The sequence below is a fragment of the Poecile atricapillus genome, chromosome 15 (assembly GCF_030490865.1).
Source record: "Poecile atricapillus isolate bPoeAtr1 chromosome 15, bPoeAtr1.hap1, whole genome shotgun sequence".
Taxonomy (NCBI): Eukaryota; Metazoa; Chordata; class Aves; order Passeriformes; family Paridae; genus Poecile; species Poecile atricapillus.
Genome location: NC_081263.1, coordinates 12609798 through 12629475, shown reverse-complemented (window position 1 = coordinate 12629475; position 19678 = coordinate 12609798). Strand labels below are relative to the sequence as shown.

Genomic DNA, 19678 nt, shown 5'->3' with positions numbered 1-19678 from the left:
CACCAATGAGGGAGCGAGGTGGTGCCGCTTATTGGCCGAGAGCAGTGATTGACATGGGTGAGAGCCTATAGGAGCGGCGTGCGGGGCACCGCCCCCGGAAGCGGCGTGCGGCGGGGTGCCATGGCCGGCGGGGCCATGGCGGGCGCTGGGGATTCGGTTCGCGCTCTGCTTCGCGCCGCCAACGCGCTCCTGCAGCAGCGCCGCTACCACGCCGCGCTCGCCGTCATCAAGGGATTCCGTAACGGCGCCGTGTGAGTGCCGGGCCCGCTCGGTGGGGAGGCCGGGGATGCTGTGGCGGGGGTGCGGGGAAGGCGACTCCGCCTCCCTCAGCTGCAGTTGGGGCGGTCTGAGCTGGGGTTCGGGTCGCCTTCGGGCCTGGCTCGCTGAGGTGCCTGTGCTCTTCACCCTCCGGCTGCCTCCTCCCGGTTTGTTGTGCTGCTGCTGTTGGGCAGTGTTAAAAGTAGTAGATATTTGGCTAAGTAACCTTTTTCGGCTGTTAGTAGAATAGAAATGCAATAATTTCATGGTGTAATACAAACTCTATGAAATGTCTATCCACCTTTTCAGTTATGGAGCCAAAATCCGTGCCCCGCATGCCCTGGTGATGACTTTCCTGTTCAAGAGTGGAAGGTATGAGCCCTAATTCTGCATTTCTGTGGTGCTGCTTAGAATGTTTTCATCACAGCTCTCTGTTTTTCACCTTTCCAGAGAGTTTAAAAAGTTGAGCCTTGACCTGATAGTGAAGCAGACACAAATGTATATAATTGAGGGAGTTAATCACTCGTGGAATGGTTGATGCAAACCAGAGGACAGAGGGGGAATCAGCAGATGCCAACAGCAATGTTCTGTCCTGTGTTGAAATATGGGAGCTCAGGCTATAGCAGTGCATTTTCCTTAGTGCCAGAGGTTTGCATTTAGCAAAAAAAAAAAAAAAGTTTTAAAAGGGCTGTTTGAGTAGTGAGAAAATGAAACACAGTCCACAGTCTGTGCTCTGGTGGGTGAGCCTGAGCTGAGAGGATTTCTCCTCCTTCCTAAGACATTCCTGGGATGCCCAAGCCATCGGGGTAGGTCAGGGGTGCAGTGACCAGGCTGAGTGAGTGCTTTTTTGCTCTCCTGATTGTCTGTTTCTTTCCCTTAGCCTAAGGGAGAAGCTGAAATCCATTGCCCAGGCCACGTACGCTCACTCCCGGAACCTGGCCTATTTTGTGTTCACCTACAAGGGGCTCCTGGCAGCACAGTCTGGGCTGCAGGGGAAAAAAATCCCCTTCCATTCTTTCCTTGCAGCCTGCATTGGGGGCTGGCTGGTGTTTGGTGACAACAATCCCATCAACAGCCAGGTAAAGGCATTTCCTGAAGGTTTCTTTGGGCAGGGAAAACAACAGGTGTGCCAGGTTGGTGGCACCTGTTTCTTGTGGTTCTGACCACAAAGCATTGCTCTTTTATCGTATTCTCTGCACAAATTGCTGTTTTCACTGCTCTGCACCCAAGTCCCAGCTGTGGTTGTGTGTCTCCATGAGCAGTGTGGGCAGCTGGAGTGCTGGAAGGCCAGGTTTGCCTCCAGAGATGTGCTGAGTCCTTAGGAAAGCAGTCAGGTGATCCAAAGCTGTGGGGTTATCCCTGCTATCTCCTGAGCTGTGGTCACTCCCTGTGTGTTCATGGTCTGGCCATCACAGGGTTAAACACTTTACCTGAATTCTTGTGAGTGTAGGCTGTGATTATTTAGATCTGTGCTGGACTAAACTGGCTAAACTGACAATTAAACTGGTTAAACTGAGGAAAGCTGCTCAGGGGGTGTTTGATTTAAAGCTGGTTCTTAACACACAGTGACAAACCAAGGAGTAAAACACAGAGCTGCAGATTAATCCAAAGTGCTCAACTTAAGCCGGGCCTTCAGGCTGGTGTTAGGCTGTGCCCAGGCTCCTGAGCTCACACCTGCTTGGCAGGACATCTCTGGGTCTGTTCCTCTAGCACCACCTGAGGTGGCATGAGCTGGGCAAAGACAGAAGTTGTGCAATTGCACAGGAGTGTTGCATGAAGTGCAGCCTGGTGGTTGCTAAATCAGAGCAGTAGGGCTTTGAGGGGACACAAATACCGGTGGTTTTGCAGACTGCCTAAACAAGAAATTACAGCCTGTTTGCTTTGAAGTGGGGGAATTGTTGCCATCCCTCCTGGCTGGATTGTCACTTCTGAATCCCTGGAGCTGGCTGTGCTCAGTACTTACCCCTGCTCTCTGGGTTTCTTCTCCTGCAGATCATCATGTACCTGCTGTCCCGGATCCTGTTCGGTTTGTCTCGGCTGGCTGTGGAAAAGGGCTACATCCCACAGCCCAAGCAGGATCCCTTCCCTCTGGTGGCTGCCCTGGTGTGGGGGACAGTCCTGTGGCTCTTTGAATACCACAGGGAGACTCTGCAGCCCTCCCTGCAGTCCTCCATGACCTACCTGTATGAGGACAGTGAGGTGTGGCACGACCTGTCTGACTTCCTCATTTACAACAAAAGGACAGACAGCAAGTAGGTGCTTCACTCTAAAACAGCTCAGAATGGGATGGGAGCACCCAGCAGCTGAGGGAAAAGGTTATTCTGTTGCTCTTGACCTGTGATTTTTTTAAGTTAACGTCTATCAAGCAGAGTTGGCTCTTGTGTCCTGGCCAGAATGTTGTGATCAGTCTTTTGGCTCCTTTTAGAGCAGGCACACGCCTCACAGAAACTTGGTGGAGTCTTTTTAAAGAGGCCTTATTTTCCCTACAAGTGTGGTGTTGGGGTTTGTTCTTTAAAAACTAAATCTATTTATAAAATGACAGCCTGACACTAAGTGGAGAGTATGAAAACATGTTCTAGGGCTCATCTGAATGTTTACAAGTGGGTTTTTTTGTGCTGCTAAGCTCACTGTGGTGTGATTGAGGGTGAAGGGAGTGGGGGACCTGCTGGGCTCTGAAAGCAGGGCCATCATTTCTTCATTGCTGTGGATGGCTGGAAATCCTGTTTAAACTATTACAAGGACAGCTCCTTGGGAGAGTTCCTCTGCAGTTTTCCCTCAGGGAGACAATGAAGTGGGTGAGAATAGAACTGTTAGGATTCTCTTGTACAAGCCTGGTAAATCAGGCTTGGAAAGACTATTTTTGCTTGGTTTCTTTCCTGCACTTGGGCTGAATCTGTGCCTCTGCACTAATAAATACCCTGTAATTATTTTAAACTTGTTTGTAAAGCTTTTAAAAGCTGCTTGAACTAAATACCAAAAAACAGTTACACAACTTGGGCTCCTCTATAACCAGGCTGGGGACTTTGTGTGTCCAGGGGAGAAACATTTACCAAGCACTTTTATTTTGGTGAAGCATGACAAGGGTTTCTCTGAGGTCCAGAATCTGCCCTCTGCAGTAGTGGCACTTGTTGGCTGTAGCCAGATTTGAATCTGATTTTGCACCTGTAGTTTGTGCAGGCTCGTTACTGAGCCAGGCTGAGGCTATGAATTCATTTATTAATTATCTTCCTCTCAAAAACACTCTGCTGAGCCCCAGGATAGGGCAGCACACCCTGGGCTGTGGCACAAGATTGACTAGATAACTGAGAAAGCACAAAAAGGGATTTAATTAATCAATTAATAAATTCAAACTCCTAATAGTGCAAGGCACTCACCTGCCATATAACACTACACAGTTCACTCAATGATGTGCACTGAAATAATTCCTGCCACTCTGGTTTGATGTGTTGATATTTCCAAGAGAATCATGGCTCAGTTGGGACTATTTGGTTCACTTTCCCTGTATCCACCTGCTTTTTCCTGACCTGCCCATGTCATTTCATAATCCTGCTGATGTTCTCTTCATCATCTTTTGAACTCTTTACCCTCCAGGCTCTGGCAGTTTCTCCTATTCAATGGTACAGCTGAAATGGTACATTTAACTTCAGGGAGCTTCTGAGTAGAAAAAAAAATCTCAAGTTCTTCTTAAGTCATTTTGCCTTGTCCTCCTAAACTCCTTTATTACTGTTGTTCATATTCAGAGTGCTGTTTTGCTCTTTATTTTTCCACTTTCCGTCATCCATGCAAATCCATGATGTACGTGGTGGCCAAAAACCAAGATACTTCTTTGTCATAATAACTCTCGATCTCTTTAACTTCTAACTTCATTGCTAACTTGTAATTAACTGCTGTTACAGTCTGGACTGAATAATTGAACTGGGACATCCATCAGACCCCATGAAAGCTGTAAAATTAGGAATTTGGTTTCTTTCTTTTGGTTCAATATTTTTCTCTGTATAGAGAAGCATAAAGATTCAATACAGAAAACCTGAAGCTACAGGTGAGATCTGATTCCTTTATAAACATCTTTATTTCCACCACTGCTGGGTATTTGAAGCATCACAATTTTTTCTGTTGGAACCTCAATATTGTTCCAAATAAGAGCATTGGTATTCTGCTAAAATTGCTGAATTCCTGCAAGCTTTGATGGGATTTCAAAAAGCTGACAGCTGTGGCTTGGGAATTGCTCCCTAAAACTATTAAACTCACAAATCCTTGACCATGTGTAATTATTGCAGCAAAAGAAGCTGTGGGCTGGTTCTGTGAGCTGGGTGTCTCTGAGAAGGTTTTGATCTGTTAAATTTGTAGCTGGTATTTCTTTCTCTGAGAAAAGCTTGTGGTTCCCTTAGAGGTGGAATAATCTTCCTGTGCTGGGAATTGTAGCACTGTGGCTGCTGCTGAAGCACCTCAGTGTCCATGAGAAGGACAAGGGGCCTTTCATGACCATTCCACACTGCTCTCTGTCCTCTCTAGAAAATAAATCCCAGCCAAAAAACCAGGAATCAGCCTGGCACCAATGACCATGACTTCTCCTTGGTTCAAAATGCCCTTTTTCTCTTGGGAATCTCTCCCTTTCTAAGGAAACAGTGCCTGAGCTTCCAACCATCTGTAGTGGAGCTGCAGGAGGCAGCTGCCATCCCTGGAAGCCCAGCTCCTCCCGGGAGCACAGCCTTTGGGGCTCTGCTGACCGTTGGTTTTCCCGCTGTGCTGGGGCAGGACGTTAAGCTGCAAGTCACTGCTTTCCCCAGGGAAGTAATTGGGACAGCTCCTTAATGACATCAGCCCCCATGGCTGTCCCTGGGACCAGATAGCTGGGGATGAGCCCCTTCTGCCACCAAAGGTGTTGGAACAATGCAGGCGTGTAGTAGGGAAGTGAACTAGAAGTAATTTGTCTGAGTCAGACTTTTGGGATATGTAAGTGACACTCCCTGCCCTCCCCCAGGGCATTGTGTGGGGAATGGAGTGGCCTGTTTGGGTTCCCTTTTTATTAGCATTAAAAGCAAAAGAAATAAAGAGGCAGTTGGGAAGCCACCTGCGTATGGCCAAGTGTTTAAGGATCACAAAGAAGGGCCATTTTCTCCCCCCAGCCCCGACTGGTTTTGAATTTTAAGATGAGCATGGGGTTGTTTGCCTACAGCAACTTTATTTTCCCATGTTATTTCTTCCTTGACACCTGACTGATGCTGAGTGTCTCTAAGGAGGAGCAGAGTGTCTCAATCTTAGCTCAGTTTGTCAAAAGCGAGGAGGACTGGGTAAAATTGAAGTGTTTTAAAATTATGCTTCTCCCTCAGATTTTAAGCTTCTCTTAGAGGCAGTTTTAAAGGTTAATGAATCAAACTGATCAAAAGTTTTCAGCCATCCTGAGCTTTTCAAGCAGACTGACTATCCTGAGCTATTAATCATTTATTTTATGAAGGAACAAAGCAGGCTCAGGGTTATTTACTGCTGCTGCCTGCTGCCCTGGCATACCCACTGTGCTTCCCTTTCCTTTGGAGGACAGCTTGTGTGCTGGGGCTGGCTCTGGGGATGGCTGGAGAACCCTTTCCGGGACAATTGCATTATTTAACAAAGGTGAAAATGAGACAGCTGCCTGACATTTGGGTTAGGGAGGGTTTTCTGGGCTGTGTTTGATGCTGGCAGTGAAGGAGAGGATATTTCTGAAAGCAAAACCTGTGTTTGGCCATTCAGTGCTGCAGAGAAGGGCTGGAGGAGGCTGGGGCTGCTGAAGGTGTGACCCTGTGTCTATAACAGGATTTGTCCTGGTCACCATCCCTGTGGCTGTGCAATAAGCACAGAACTGGCCCTGTTCAGGGCATTTATCACAGAATTGTGGGATGGTTTAGGCTGGATGGGACCTTAAAAACCATCCCACCCCTGCCAAGGGCAGGGAAACCTTCTACTATCCCCAGGAGGCTCCAAGGCCCAGTGTCCAGCCTGGCCTTGGACACTTGCAGGGATGGAACAGCCACAGCTGCTCTGGGCACCCTGTGCCAGGGTGGAGAGGCTGCAGAGAAGCTTTGATATTGGTGCTATGAGATTTTCCTGCCCTGCTAGAGTAGGTCAAGCTCTACTTTACACCAAGCTGGGTGTGGGTGGAACGGCAGAGATGATCCCTGGCTGCTGAAAGAGACCCAAAGCAGAGTCTCTCTGTGCAGAGTGAGCTCTGCTGCCAGCTGGGAGCTGCTGTGGCTGACTGGTGCTACTGGAGCCACCAGAACCATGTGCAGATCCCTCACCCAGGAGAAACTGCTGGGACTCCAACTCATTTTCCCTTCATCAGCACAAAGGTGACCTTTGGATAATACCCTGAGCTGTGCACTGCTCCCTATTTGTCAGCTTGTGTTTGTCTCCCTGGCTCATGCCAGCCCGAAGCAGAATGTGTTTTCTGATGTTGCTTTTGAAACCCAGCAGATAAGGGAGGAGGGAAAATAAGGTGTCATGTCTGTCTGCCACTGTTAATATTTCTGGGGTGTTAATCTTGAGTTTTCAACCTGTGTGTTCCTACCAGATTGGTGGAGGAGGTAACTTTTTTCTTTACTTAGGAGAACTTTCATGTATTTGGTGATGAGGAGGGAGAAAAACAAACTAAAATCTCTATAATGCAGGTATCATTACCTCTGCTTTTATATATATATTTTGTATTCATAATTGCTGTGTAATCCAGGCCCAGATTTTCTGACAGCATAGAATAAAGAACATAAACTCAGGTAACTTATGTGACACTGATCAGAATGCTTGTAGAAATATCTTGGGTTTTGGGTTTAAAACAATAAAAAGAGGAGGCAGTGGGTTGTTGACATGGCTCTGTCCATAATGAATTGCCTTCTTGTGGTTGTTATTTCTGTATAATCACTCTTTGACTATTACAATACTGTGCTTTTTCTAAAAATAAAAATCCTAATTTTTTGTCTTTTTTTACTGTCATCATTTTTAGGCTAAAATCTACAAAGCAATGCTTGATTATTGCATGTCTCTAGTTCTGGATGTAGAGAAGCCATGCACAAGATGCAGTTTTGGCATGGTTTGGGCTCTGATGTTACCAGCTTGGGAACAACAGCCAGTGCTGTTTGACCCCACCATCAGATTTAATTCCTGCAGGAGTAAGGATGTCAGCTGCAGAAACAGATTGGGATGGCTGACACCCTGGGGTTTGTTTGGTTTTGGTTTGGTTTTGTTTTTTTTTAAGATAACAAATAGAGAAAATAAGAATGCCTATGGATGGTTTTGCTGCCTCTTCCAAGCTAAAAGTTCAGAGGGGATGTGTTGTAGAGGTGACTGGGGATGAAGCAATTGCTGAGACCAAACCTCCAGCTTTGTATCTGTTGGAATGCTGGAGTGTCCAGCCTGGGCCCATGAGAAGCCCAAATTAACAGCTCCAAACTGATGCCAGTCCTACCTTCAAGTGTTTTTTTTCTCCTCACAGAGTGTCACTCTGAGCCCTTGTTCTGCTCTGGGTGCCCTGTAGGTTTTGTTCTGACAAAAGCAAAAGTGTTCCAACGCTTTTGCTACGTTTTGGGTTCTCAGTGCCAGTGACCATGCTCTGAGTGCTGGGAAGTGAACCTGGAATGGCTGGAGACACTAAGGAGAGGTAGAAGGTAGAGCCTGGCATATTCCCAAATCACCCCTGGGTAACCCCCAGGCTCCCCAGAAACACTTCAGCCTCTCCATTTTTCCATGGGGTTTGAGTGAAGGAAATGGATGAGCCTTGTGGAATGGAGTGGCTTTTAGTGTTTGTGGTGCTTTGGCTCAGAGGATGAGACCTGGCTGCCCTGGCTGGGTGTGAGGAGCAGAGCAGGAGGGGAGCGGGCTCTGTGCCCTCGCTTCCACTGAGAGACACTGCATGATGTGAGCTTTAGAGACAGATGCCACCACAGGAGAGGAGGAGATTGCACTGCTGAGTCTCTTGTGCCCAGCATCCAAAAGAGGAGCTGACCTGGTGTCCTGCAAGGAGAAGGGCTGTGCCATCCTCTGTAGAAGATGCAAGGGAACAGGCACTGCCTGGCTTTTGGGACTGGGATCTGAGAGGAGACACCTAAACCGGGGCTGCTCCCTTCTGCCACAGGCCAGCTTTAGACACTCAGTTTGTGCTTCCAGAAAATCGCTTTGGTTTGCACAGAACAACAGTGATGGCTCGGGTGGCAGAGGTAGGGGACTGTAGGGTCAGGGCAGCAGAACTGGGGGGGCTCTGGGCTGTCCCCACCACAGGAAGACTGTGTCACACTGCCAGCTCACCATCCTGGGAGCAAATCAGTGAACTGGGACCAGGAGCATTGGCAGGAGACCCAGGGATGTCCTGCTGCCAGTCATGCCCTGTGCACATTCCATGTGACAGCTCAGCACACTCCGTGTGGGAACTGCTGCGGTGACAGGGACAGTAAATGTGCTCTGGGACACCCAGGAGCTGCCCTTAACAGCCCAGGGGTGCAGGTTCACATCCTGCCGCCTCTCCTCCCACCCTGCTCCCGCTGCCAGGTGATTTTCCAGCGCAGGTCCCAGCTCTGGCTCCACCCGCAGACTTTTCCCTGCCCTGAGTCTATCCCACGGTGCAATCCACCCAAACTCAGCGGCTGCCGCGAGCTAAATCCTGTTGGGGCACAAAGTGTCTGAGCAGCCTTCCTGATGCTCTGCAGGACCGAGCGGGGCCCTGCAGACAGGACTTTATCTGGGAGCAGCACCTGCCACACAACTAATCTTGGGAGCACGTCTGCGCTCCTTAGCAGGGCTGGGGGGAGGCTGCAGCTGTGCAGGAGACAGGATTCATCTGCTTCCCCTCATCCACATGCAAGGAAAGCCCCTGCCCGCCCTTCTCCCGCCGCCGTTTGCCTTTCATTTGTCTCCACGGCCTCCCCTTCTCGCGCCGCCGGCGCTGAAAGCCTTGGAGAAGGGGCAGCGCAGCCTCCGGGAGAGGGGCAGAGCTGCTCCCCCCGAATGAGCTCCTGCATGAATTAGGGGAGGGTGAAGCCAGCCTTTGTGAGCCGAGCGGGAGCAGCTGGTGCAGCAGCTGTGTCCCAAACCCTGCCTCATCCCAGGAAGCGCCGGGCTGAGGCTCCCCAGGGATGGGGAGAGCCCCGCCAGCCATGCGCTCCCGCCCGGCTGCCGGGGCTGCCTTTTCCCCCCTCCCCAGATGGAGGAAGCATTAACTGTGTGCAAACATCTGGTCTAACTGTTGCTTATGCTTCGCAGTAATGATGATATTGCAGTGGAAGGGCTCTGGAGAGGGAGACCTGGAATATTAGAAGGGCTGAGTGTTAATTAACTGTATTAATTTCCTTTAAGCAAGGCAGCGTTTCTATTTGCTCTCTGCTGATGAAGAAATGAGGCACAGCGAGTTGATTTGATTGGTCACGGACATGCACCATGTTACTGCCGTATTTAAGGATGGAGGGATCCAGGGAAATCGCAGCCCTGCCCCGCGTTGGCTGTCCCCAGGGGAATTGCAGCCACTGCCAAAGTATCCAGCATAAAATCCTTTAAAGCCAGAAACCTGTTAGGCCGGCACAGGGACACTGCTTGTCGGGATCTGCTCCGCAGCAGAGGAGTTAACTCATCCCTGCGAATGCCTCCTGCATCCCACGCACTGCTGGGAAAAAGAGCCCATCTCCCGCATCCCGGGCAGGTCAGGCTTGGCAGCGGGGCCGGGGCAGGAGCCAGCGCTGGCTCACAGCCCTGCCTGGCAGCAGCAGCGGGCTGGGGGCCGCTCTGCTCCACCCCAGACCCCCAGGGACACATGGGGCAGCTCATGGGGGAACACAGGGGTGGAACCCTGGGCTTGGCTCAGCAGGGGTTTGGATCAGACCCCACTTTCCTCATGAGCTTCCCCACATCTGGGCCTTGTAAAAGGCCTAATCTTTAAATGCTTTTTTTTTTTTTTTTTTTAAGCAGGATGTACTTTTTTCCTTTTTAATTTTGCTTCCTTATGCAACAGAAGGTTATCAGTGTCCTGCAGGCAGGAGATACTGGCTCTGGGAGCCGCCTGTCCCATGTCTCGTGGGTGGATTCGCATCTTTCTCAGTATATGGGGCCACTCCCGGCTCCGTCTGCTGTCCCTGTGTCCCTGCCCCTCCCCGGCCACACGATCCCGCGGCCGCAGATAGCACCTGGCACGGTCAAGTGCAGGTTGTGCTCCCGGCAGAGCTTTTCCTCTGCCCTGTAAAGGGTTATCAGCCAGTCCTGAAGGAGCTGCCGAGATCCGCAGCTGTTTGGTGTTTGGAAACACAGAATGCTGTGAATCATCCACCAAACGGATGGAGCAGATTGCAGCATCCCAGTCCTTCCGTGCTCGCTGGACCCCTGGAGCAGCATCTGAGCCTGAAGCCTCCAGACTTGCCCGACAGCCTCATCCATGGTCTCGGGGTGCTTTAAACAAGGGAGATGGACAAGCCTGAACTGATCTCTTCATCTTTTAGATAGAAATCCTGCCGACACCTTGCCCCACAGTACAGGAGAGCCCCTGCCCCAGCACGCTGAGCACCCACGGATATCCCCCAAAGGCTGCGGGGGATGCCACGGGCCTGGGCCACGCTGGGCTTGCTGTCACCCCCGGGGAAGGGAAACACACTGGGGGCAGCCTGCGCCACCCCGCAGAGCCCAAAGCCGCCCTCTTCCCCACCAGTGCCACCCGTGGGAGGGTGGAGCCCGCAGGGCGGGGGAGCGATATGAACTTTGCTCGTGGGTGCGTGCCGCTGTCCTCCCGGGCCATCCGGAGCCGGGAGCAGCCGCGCCCGCAGCAGGAAGCCCATCACCCCGGCGGGGCTGAGTCCGGCCCGGGACCGCCTCTGCCTGAGGCTTGAAATCCCCACGGGTGGGCAAACCGGGAACCGGGACCGGTTCGGAGCGAGGAATCCGCGGCGGCACACAGGAGGGGGACACCGCCATGGGGGGCACAAACAGGGACACGGGAGGGGACAGGGAAGGGGACACCCCCGGGGGGGACACAGAGCGCGCCGCACCCACGCGGCGCCCCCGCCGCGTCCCCGAGCCGCGCTCCCATTGGCCGCCGCCCCGGCGCGGCGCCGCTGATTGGCCGCCTGTCAGCGCGGGCCCCGTCCGCCAATGGCCGCGCGGCACCGCCCGCCGCCCCGCGCGCCGCGGCCAATGGCAGCGCGCCCTCGCCTCCCCGCCGCGGCGGGCGCAGCCAATGGGCGGCCGGCGGGGCGGCTCGCGCCGCTTTTCGCGGCAAAAAGGATTTGGCGCGCAAAGGCGCGCGGGGCCGGCGCGCCGAACAATCCGGCGGCGGGCGCGGAGCGGAGCCGAGCGGAGCCGGACCCGGAGCTGGAGCGCGGCGGCCCCGCGCCCGTCCATGGGCCGCGCCCCTGTCCGCGCCCTGCCCGCCGCGCCGCCCGCCGCACCGGCGGCACCGGCTGCCATGTGAGCCATGGCGGCGGCGGGCGGCGCGGCGGGGCTGGCGGCGCTGCTTGGCAGCGCCTCCCCGCACCTCCTGATCGTCTCCGCCGCCGCCGAGGAGCCCGCGGGCGGCGGCCACCCCGATTCCGACCTCCTGCTCTTCGCCACGCCGCAGCCCGCCCGCCCCGGCGCCGCGCCCAGACGGCCCGCGCTGGGCCGCCCGCCGGTAACCCCCGCGAGCGGGATGGGGAGGGGGCGGGGGCCGGGCGGGGGCTCCGAGGACCGGCGGGGCCGGGCCGTGTTTCGGGCTGTGCAGTATTGGGCCTCGTCGAACCGGCCGTGTACCCAAGGGGCCGTGTACCCGACCGGGCTACACCGAGGCGGGCTGTACAATGGGCCCGGCTGGATACCGGGCCGTGCGGTGTAGCGAGCCGTGCCATACCGAGCCGGGCTGTACAGCGAGCCGTGCCGGACACGGCTCCATACCGGGCCGGGCCGTGCCCTGCTCCGTGCTGTGCCATATGCCGTGCCCTGCTCCGTGTCAGCCCGTGCCCGGTGTCCCCGGCCGTGCCAGGCTGTACGGCCGGGCCGTGCCACGCAGCACCTGCCGGGCCGGCCCTGCCCCGCCGCCGCTCCGGAAGCTGGGCCGTGCTTTGCCTCCCCACCCACGGCCCACGCCGGCTTTGGGGCGCTCCCCGCTGCGTGGCCGGGCCCCCGCGGCTGGGACAGCCCCCCATCCCCGCCGGTGTGTGTGACAGCTCCTGTCAACCCCCTCCTGCCGGCATCTGGGGTGTCTGTACCCCAGAGTGCTGCGGGAGGTTCCTCACAGAAACCCTCCATCAGCAGTGGGGCCCTGGGGGTGGCTGTCCCTCTGCTGACCCCATCCCTTGCAGGTCAAGAGGAAGCTGAACTTGGAGACGGATCACCAGTACATAGCGGAGAGTTTGCCAGTGAGCCGGGGCAAGGCCAGGAACCCTGCTAAAGGTATCAACTCCACTCCCCCTGGCCCCTCTTTGCCAGAGCAGAGGTCCAGCAGCCCCTCTCTGCTCCCTGGTAGGTTTTTCCAGTCCCTTTGTGTTGGTCTGGATGGGCTGTCCCTGGGGCTGGCCTGTTTCTGTCCACTCTGCAGTCACTGCTGTACCCTGTGCAGGTGCCATGGCTGTCCTGCCCGTGTGCTGGGCACCACACTGGCTCTGTCCCTCCCTGTGGGATGGAGCTGTAGGTGCCAGCATGGTGTCAGTGCAGTGTCCCAGCTGGATCTGCTGTTATCTCCCCCCTGAGCCCTGCCTGGCACTCAGTGTCTCAGTTACAGCTGTGGTCACCACGGAGCACAGGTGCCACAGCCTGTGCCAGCTGCTGCAACATCCCTCTTACAGGGGCTTTGGGCAGCTCACCCCATTGCCCTGAGAAAACAGGTTGGGTTTGGGGTGCCAGTCCTGGTCTACAAGGCACCTGCAAGCGTGGCAGTTTTGTCACCTTTCAGCTTCAGCTCTGGGTTTCCCCTGTGGCTAAATGACACTTGTCCTCCATGTCTGGCAGGGGCAAAGTCTCCTGGAGAGAAATCCCGCTATGAAACCTCCCTGAACCTCACCACCAAGCGCTTCCTGGAGCTGCTGAGCCAGTCCCCAGATGGTGTGGTGGATCTCAACTGGGCGGCCGAGGTCCTGAAGGTGCAGAAGAGGCGCATCTACGACATCACCAATGTCCTGGAGGGCATACAGCTCATCACCAAGAAGTCCAAGAACCACATCCAGTGGCTGTATGTCCCCTGGCCCATGGGGCTGTGTCTGGCTGTACCCTGGGGTGGGGGAGGGTCTTACTTGGGTGAAGAATTTCGGGGCAAGGTCACCAGAGCTTCTGCTGCAGGCCAAGTGGTGGCCCCCTGTGGGAAGGGCTGTGCTCAATGGCACCAGGCTCCTAAGCTGCGTTGGTATCAAGCTGCGAGTCCCCCTGGGGCTCCCCAAGTCATGCAGGGGAGTGGGAGGCTGCATCCAGCCTTGGAGAGCGATCTGCTGCAAAATCCCTGTGGGTCTGGTTCCCTGGGCGTGGGGTGGGATGTGGCCTGGCCTCGGTGAGGCAGAGGAAGCTGTGGGGGTTGGCTGCTGATGGACACGGTGCTCCCCAGGGGCAGCCAGGCCACGGTGGGAGCGCCAGGCCAGCACCGGCTGCTGGAGAAGGAGCTGCGGGAGCTGCAGGCGGCCGAGCGGCAGCTGGATGACCTCATCCAGATGTGCACGGTGCAGCTGCGCCTGCTCACCGAGGACCCCGCCAACCAGCAATATCCTTTGCTTCTGGGGTGGGGCTGGCTGGGTGGCGGCTGTGGTTGAGCCTCGGTGTCACAGGCAGGCTGTTTCTCAACCCACATCCCCACATCCCTTCCTTGACCCGCCCCACCGCAGCCTATGTGACCTGCCAGGACCTCCGCAGCATTGTGGACCCCGCGGAGCAAATGGTGATGGTTATCAAAGCCCCCCCAGAGACCCAGCTGCAGGTCTCAGATGCAGCGGAGGTGAGTTGGGGTCAAGCTCTGCTCCTCCTCTGCGCTCCCTGAGCAGCCCCCCATGCCCTGGGCATCCTTGTGCCGCCTTGTCTCACTCCTGTCCCCTTCCCCAGGCGTTCCAGGTCTCCGTGCGAAGCACTCAGGGCCCCATCGACGTGTTCCTCTGCCCCGAGGACAGCTCGGGGGTCTGCAGCCCCGTCAAGAGCCCCTTCAAAGCCCCTGCAGAGGACTCTTCTCCCAGCCATTCACAGCCCAGAGCCTCCCTGCTCCTGCATCCCGCCCAGGATGTGAACATGCCGCTGCTGCCCGGAGAGCAAGGTGGGGCTGGGGACACGGGGAGCTGGTGGGATGTCACGGTGGCTTTCATCAGCCCCTCTGCTGTTGGCACAAGCAAAGAGCTGGCATGACGCTTGGGCACCCCAGCGAGGCAGGGAGGTGGGAAGGCAGGATCTCCATAGCCAAAAAAGCTTTTTTGAGGGTTTATTGGGAGAGTATTATGGGATTTACAGCTGCTCTTCATCCCCACAGAAGCGCTGCTGCCAGGCCCGAGTGTGCTGCCTGGCAAGAGCCCGGAGGAGGAGGTGAGCCTGTCTCCACTGGCCTCCATGGACATCCTGCTGGAGCAGAGCAGGGAGGACTTGGCGGGTTTCTTGGCCGATGAGTTCATCAATCTGTCGCCGCCGCAGGCGCAGGACTATCACTTTGGGCTGGAGGAGGGCGAGGGCATCAGCGAGCTCTTCGACTGCAACTTTGGGGACTTCACCCCCTTGGACTTCTGAAGCTGTGCCCGTCCTGGTGCTTGGGGGAGCTGCCAGGGGAGGGGGCAGCCCTGGCAGGGCGGGCAGGGCAGGGCAGCCCCTCCGGCTCCAGCGCCCGCTGTTCCTCCCCCATCCCTTTTTGCAATATTTTCTCCTTATCCCTCCATCCCCCCCAGCCTGGTGGGGGCCGGTGGCATCCTCAGCTCCAGCCCCACAAGGAGGATGCCAGGGTGGGGTTCCCATCTTGGGAGACCCCCCCCACAGGGCCCTGATCGGGGGAAACTGCCCAGGGCAGAGCCTCTGCCCCCCAGGAGCCCATTCCAGAGCTTTAAGCAGTCCTGTGTATAGATTAATGATTTGATTAATTTATTATTGTCCCCTGGGGACAGCGTTTCATTTCCATGGGGGTTTGGGGGGGCTGTACAGCAGACTGGGGGTGCTGAGAGTTTTTGTTGTGCTGGGAAGGGGGTGGTGGAGATGTGGGGGGTGCTGGGCCAGGGCTGTCCCCCTGCGTGGGGGCTGCCCACAGCCTGGCTGAGCGTGGGGTATTTATTTATTATTTATGGCGTGTGGAGCTCTCCCAGGACATGGAGGGGGCAGGAGGGAGCAGGAGGACAGTGCTGGTGGGACCCAGAGGGTGCCACCAGGGTCTCACCAGCACATCCTGGCTTTGCTTGTGTCCAAAATGGGGCTGGCAAGGCCATGGCTGTGGCAGGTGGCTGCAGGAGTGGGGATGGGGCTGGTGGCCCTGGGACCATGTGCGTGTCCCCTGGGGGCACAGAGGTGTCCCGGGGAGCGTCTCTGCAGGTGAGCACCCAACGCTGTCTCCAGGCTTTCCTTCCCCTCCCTGTGCAGCCATTCAGCCCTTTGGCTCTGGCTCCCCATCCCCAGGCCACGGGGGCTGGGAGAGGAGGGGAGGGGGGTCCTGGGGTCCCCCGGGCTGAGCTGGAGACGCACTTTGACTTTCACTGCCATTTAACAAGCTTGTGTTCCTCTGAGCTTTGTGTTTAATAAAGGTTTCTACTGACTCTGTCCTTTGGCTGTGCTCAGGTGCCTGGGGGTGTGAGGGGTGGTGCTGGGGACCTCAGCTGAGAAACCAAGAGGTTTGGGCTTATTTTGTGGTCTGTTTTCTGCTTTGAATTTGCAATACACGACCGGGTATGTCTGTCCCTGAGGCTGCAAGAGGTGCTTTGGTCTTTGGTCCCACACAGGGTGGGATCTGGGGCTGATCCTGCCCTCCCTGCTCCTCCAAAGAGGCTGTGCTGCAGGAGGATGGGGTGGTGGCTCTGGATGGGGTTTGCTTTCCTTTCAGCAGTCCCTGTCCCTCACTTGGCTCCTCTCCTGCCTGGTCTCTTCCCTGCCTTCCCCCAGTTTTGGGGCAGCGTTTTCCTGGCTGTGGCTGCAGCATGGGGCCATTGTGAAGACACTCCATCCGCTGAGTTCCCAGTGTCCCCTGTTCACTCCAGCTCTTGGTGCTGCCTCAAGGCACCTCAATGCACCAGTTTCTGGCCCAAAGTTTGATGTCCCTGTGTCCTTGCTCTCTGGGGAGACACTGCCAGCCCTGACTCTGGTGTGCCTCTGCAGCACACCAGGACTGAGGGACATTGGGGACCCCAGGGAGGGATTCTTGCAGTTGCCAGGACAGCCAGGCTGGGGCTCAGCAGGGCCATGGCCACTGCCCCAGTGGCAGCCAGGGGTGTGCTACCTCCTGCCCGTGTTTGTGCACTTTCTGCCCTTCTCCTGCCCAGCCTCCTGCCTGGTTTTCTTTTAAACAGCCTGATAAATATTTCACCCTGACCGTGTTGTGTAAACTTACCCTGCTCCTACAGCAGCAGGGAATGGGATCCCAGGCTCAGGACAGGCTGCTGGTGGGTGCACAGAGAGCTCATCACCACTGCCTGGCCTCCTCCTGTGCCCTATTCCCACCCCCGAGGCAGTGCCTGGCTGGCTGTGCAGCCCCTGCATTGTTCTTACACGTGGGGATGGCAGTGTGCAGGTGTGGGGTGCCAAACCCCACGGCTCAGCCCATACCATTCCCTTTGCCAGCTTTCCCAGCCCTCCAAAGCAGGGCAGCAGGGCCAGGCAGGGCCAGGCAGGGCAGTGGCACACACAGGCTGCCATGGGTGAGCCCTGTGCCTGCGTGGGGAGAGCTGGTGCTTGTCACGCTGTCACCCCTTCAAATGGGGCTTTTTCAGCCAATGATGCTGGAACAGTATTCCTGCTGCTCTGATCCATGGGATTCCTGCCCCACAGAGCCAGGGCACGCACCAGGTGGGAGGGCACACACCCAGCTGCCTGCCTGCCGTGTCCCCCACTGCAGGGCTGGTGTTTGTCACCTGAGGTGGCAGGTGCTGGAGGTTTTATGAGTTACTGCAGGGTGCCCAGCCATATGCCAACTCCTCCTCATCCGTCCCTCCTCCTCCTCCTCTGCTCTGCTCACCTCCATCGTGATGGACGGCGCTGGTGATCTGCAGTGCTGCCAAAGGGGAGAGACCCCGGCACAGGAAAGGGTTTTTATTGGAGCCAGGAGGCACAGGGAGAGGGGAGAGGATTTACACTGACATCCCCAGCTCCACAGGGCTGCTCCCACAGCCACCCAAGCCCCAGCAGCGACACAGCCCTGCCTCTTTCCCCTGGGCAAACCTCTCTGATGGCATCCCTGGAACCTCCCTGGACCCTACATCTCTTGGCACTCCCAACAGCCATGGAAGCAGCCCCGGCAGGGACAGGGCTGTGCCCCACTGCGGCAACACAGCCCATCCCTGGGGGCTGCATTGGCAGCTCCACGTGAGCCACAGCACCGTAAAAATAACCACTCTGCCTCCCAGGATGATTCACGATGCAGCTGAAGGGCTTCCCTGCTGCTATTTCGGATGGCTGGAGGGGGAGCTGATGGGAGCTGCTTTGGAAGAGCACACGGCAGCGTTGGGAAGCAGCCCCAGGCGAGCCTGGTTTTATTCGTCTGCTCCAAAGATGCTTTTCACGGTCAGGAGATGCACACCTTGCACACATCCTGCCTGCTCCGTGGGCTCTCAGCTCTCATTCCCAGGCACTGTGACCCCCACGGGGACCACATCCATCCAGCCCTGGGGTGCTGTTGGGCAGCAGTGGTGATTCCATCAGCCCTGGAAAATGCTGTGCAGGATCTGGCCACGGTGCTGCGCCCAGGCAGCCCCTGGGGTGTCCTGTCCCTGAGCTGCAGGGTTGGGATCTGGGGTGTCCTGTCCCTGAGCTGTAGGGCTGGGATCTGGGGTGTCAGGAGAGCTTGTCCTGTCCCTGAGCTGCAGGGTTGGGATCTGGGGTGTCAGGAGAGCTCCACAGTGGGATGAGCTCCAAGACAGGCTGGCAGTGGCAATAGGTGCCCCCCAATAAGGGGTTTGTACCTTTAACCTAATCCCCCTCAGAGGGTCCTGTAGGGGTTTGGGATCTCTCCAGGCAGGGCTGTCCTGCTCCATGTCTGCATCCCACCCCACGCTTCCCTATTTCCACTTCCAAAAATCTCTCATTTCCTCCATGAGGAAGGAACTTAGGGAGGTGAAGAGAAGCATCATTTATTTCTGGGATGCTGTTGAGTGGGTGCTTCCTTTCATTCCAGCCTGTTGTGGTTTTCTGGGAGCAGAGCAGAGCCCTGGTGCCCCCCACAGCTGGGGCCATGTCCCCCTTCCCTGCCGTGGTTTTCTGGGAGCCCCTGTGGAATTTGGGAGCACCTGTTACCTCCTGCCATCAGCAGTTTTCTGAACTTCATCCTCACGCTCAGGCTGCTCCTTCCTGCATGGAAACTCACCCTGACTCCAAGGGATCCCACTGGACTCCGAGCATGGATTTTTGGAGCAGATGGGAGCATGGGAAGCCCTTGCAAGGGTTTAATCCACGGCAGAGCCCCACCATCACCCAAGCCCCTTCCAAGCTCCCTGGCAAGGTGATTCCCCTGTCCCTGCTGCATCCCTCGCCTGTGTTTTGTTCCCATTCCCATTTCAGTTGGATTTGATGATGGTCACACTCAACAGCTCCAGCCCTCGGACCTCTCTGCCTCCCTGGGGACAGCCCAAGTGCGGGGAGTGCACGTGAACCCTGGAGCCCTCGGATGCCCCTGCCAGGGCCCAGCTGCGCTTTTTCCACCTCTTTTGCCTTGAACACACCTGGAACAGCTGGGAGATGGTAAAAATAGCTGTGATGCCGTGGGCTCAGCTTGGAGAGCGCTATCCCAGAGGGAGCAGGAGCTCCACGTGCCGCAGATCAGCACGTTGGGGTGGGGAAGGAGCTTGGAACAGAGGCCTGGCTTAAGCAGAGCTGAGCTCAGCAGTCAGGGTGTCCTGGAGGGCTCCATGCAGGAGCAGAGGTGCTGAGGGAGGCAAACCTGCCCGGGATTTTGCAAAATCCAGGCAAAACTTGTCCATGCTCCTTTCACAGTAAGAGAAATTCTGGAATGCAGGACAAGTGCCTGTGCCAGGCAAGGGATGGGGACAGATCCTCCTCCTCCTCCTCATCTCCCCCAGCCTGCTGGGGCAGGGGGGGTTTCACATCTCTGGAGCTGATGGGATCCTGGCGTGTTGCTCCGGAGGGAAGCAGTGCGGAGCAAAGGCTGCCTGGCACTGTGGGCATGGAGGAGCTGGCACCACCAGGAACTCATTTGGAGCCACCCTGGGTGTCAGGGGACCTCTCCAGGACCACCAAAACCATGGTGGGACCACCTGTGGTCAAACTGGGGCCAGCCCAGGGCCAACTGAGGAAAACAGGACTTTCCCAGTGCCAAGAGTGTCCATGTTGGGACCACCTGCAG

General features: G+C 56.2%; 2 protein-coding genes across 3 annotated transcripts; both read left to right on the top strand.

The window, feature by feature from the left end:
* Positions 1 to 102: 102 nt before the first annotated feature.
* PXMP4 (peroxisomal membrane protein 4) lies at positions 103 to 7203 on the top strand. Its single transcript, XM_058850446.1, has 4 exons — positions 103 to 251; positions 568 to 630; positions 1139 to 1337; positions 2251 to 7203. Exons 1-4 carry the CDS (start codon positions 121 to 123, stop codon positions 2512 to 2514), a joined length of 657 nt encoding a protein of 218 aa, XP_058706429.1. The 5' UTR covers positions 103 to 120; the 3' UTR covers positions 2515 to 7203.
* A 4318-nt stretch (positions 7204 to 11521) lies between these two features.
* E2F1 (E2F transcription factor 1) lies at positions 11522 to 15924 on the top strand. Of its 2 annotated transcripts, none has more exons than XM_058850444.1 (7): positions 11522 to 11866; positions 12534 to 12624; positions 13180 to 13399; positions 13766 to 13918; positions 14035 to 14149; positions 14254 to 14458; positions 14669 to 15924. In XM_058850444.1, exons 1-7 carry the CDS (start codon positions 11672 to 11674, stop codon positions 14917 to 14919), a joined length of 1230 nt encoding a protein of 409 aa, XP_058706427.1. In that variant the 5' UTR covers positions 11522 to 11671; the 3' UTR covers positions 14920 to 15924. The 2 variants fall into 2 exon arrangements, with proteins under 2 accessions (XP_058706427.1, XP_058706426.1); XM_058850443.1 differs by having other exon boundaries at positions 12534 to 12693.
* Positions 15925 to 19678: the final 3754 nt, after the last annotated feature.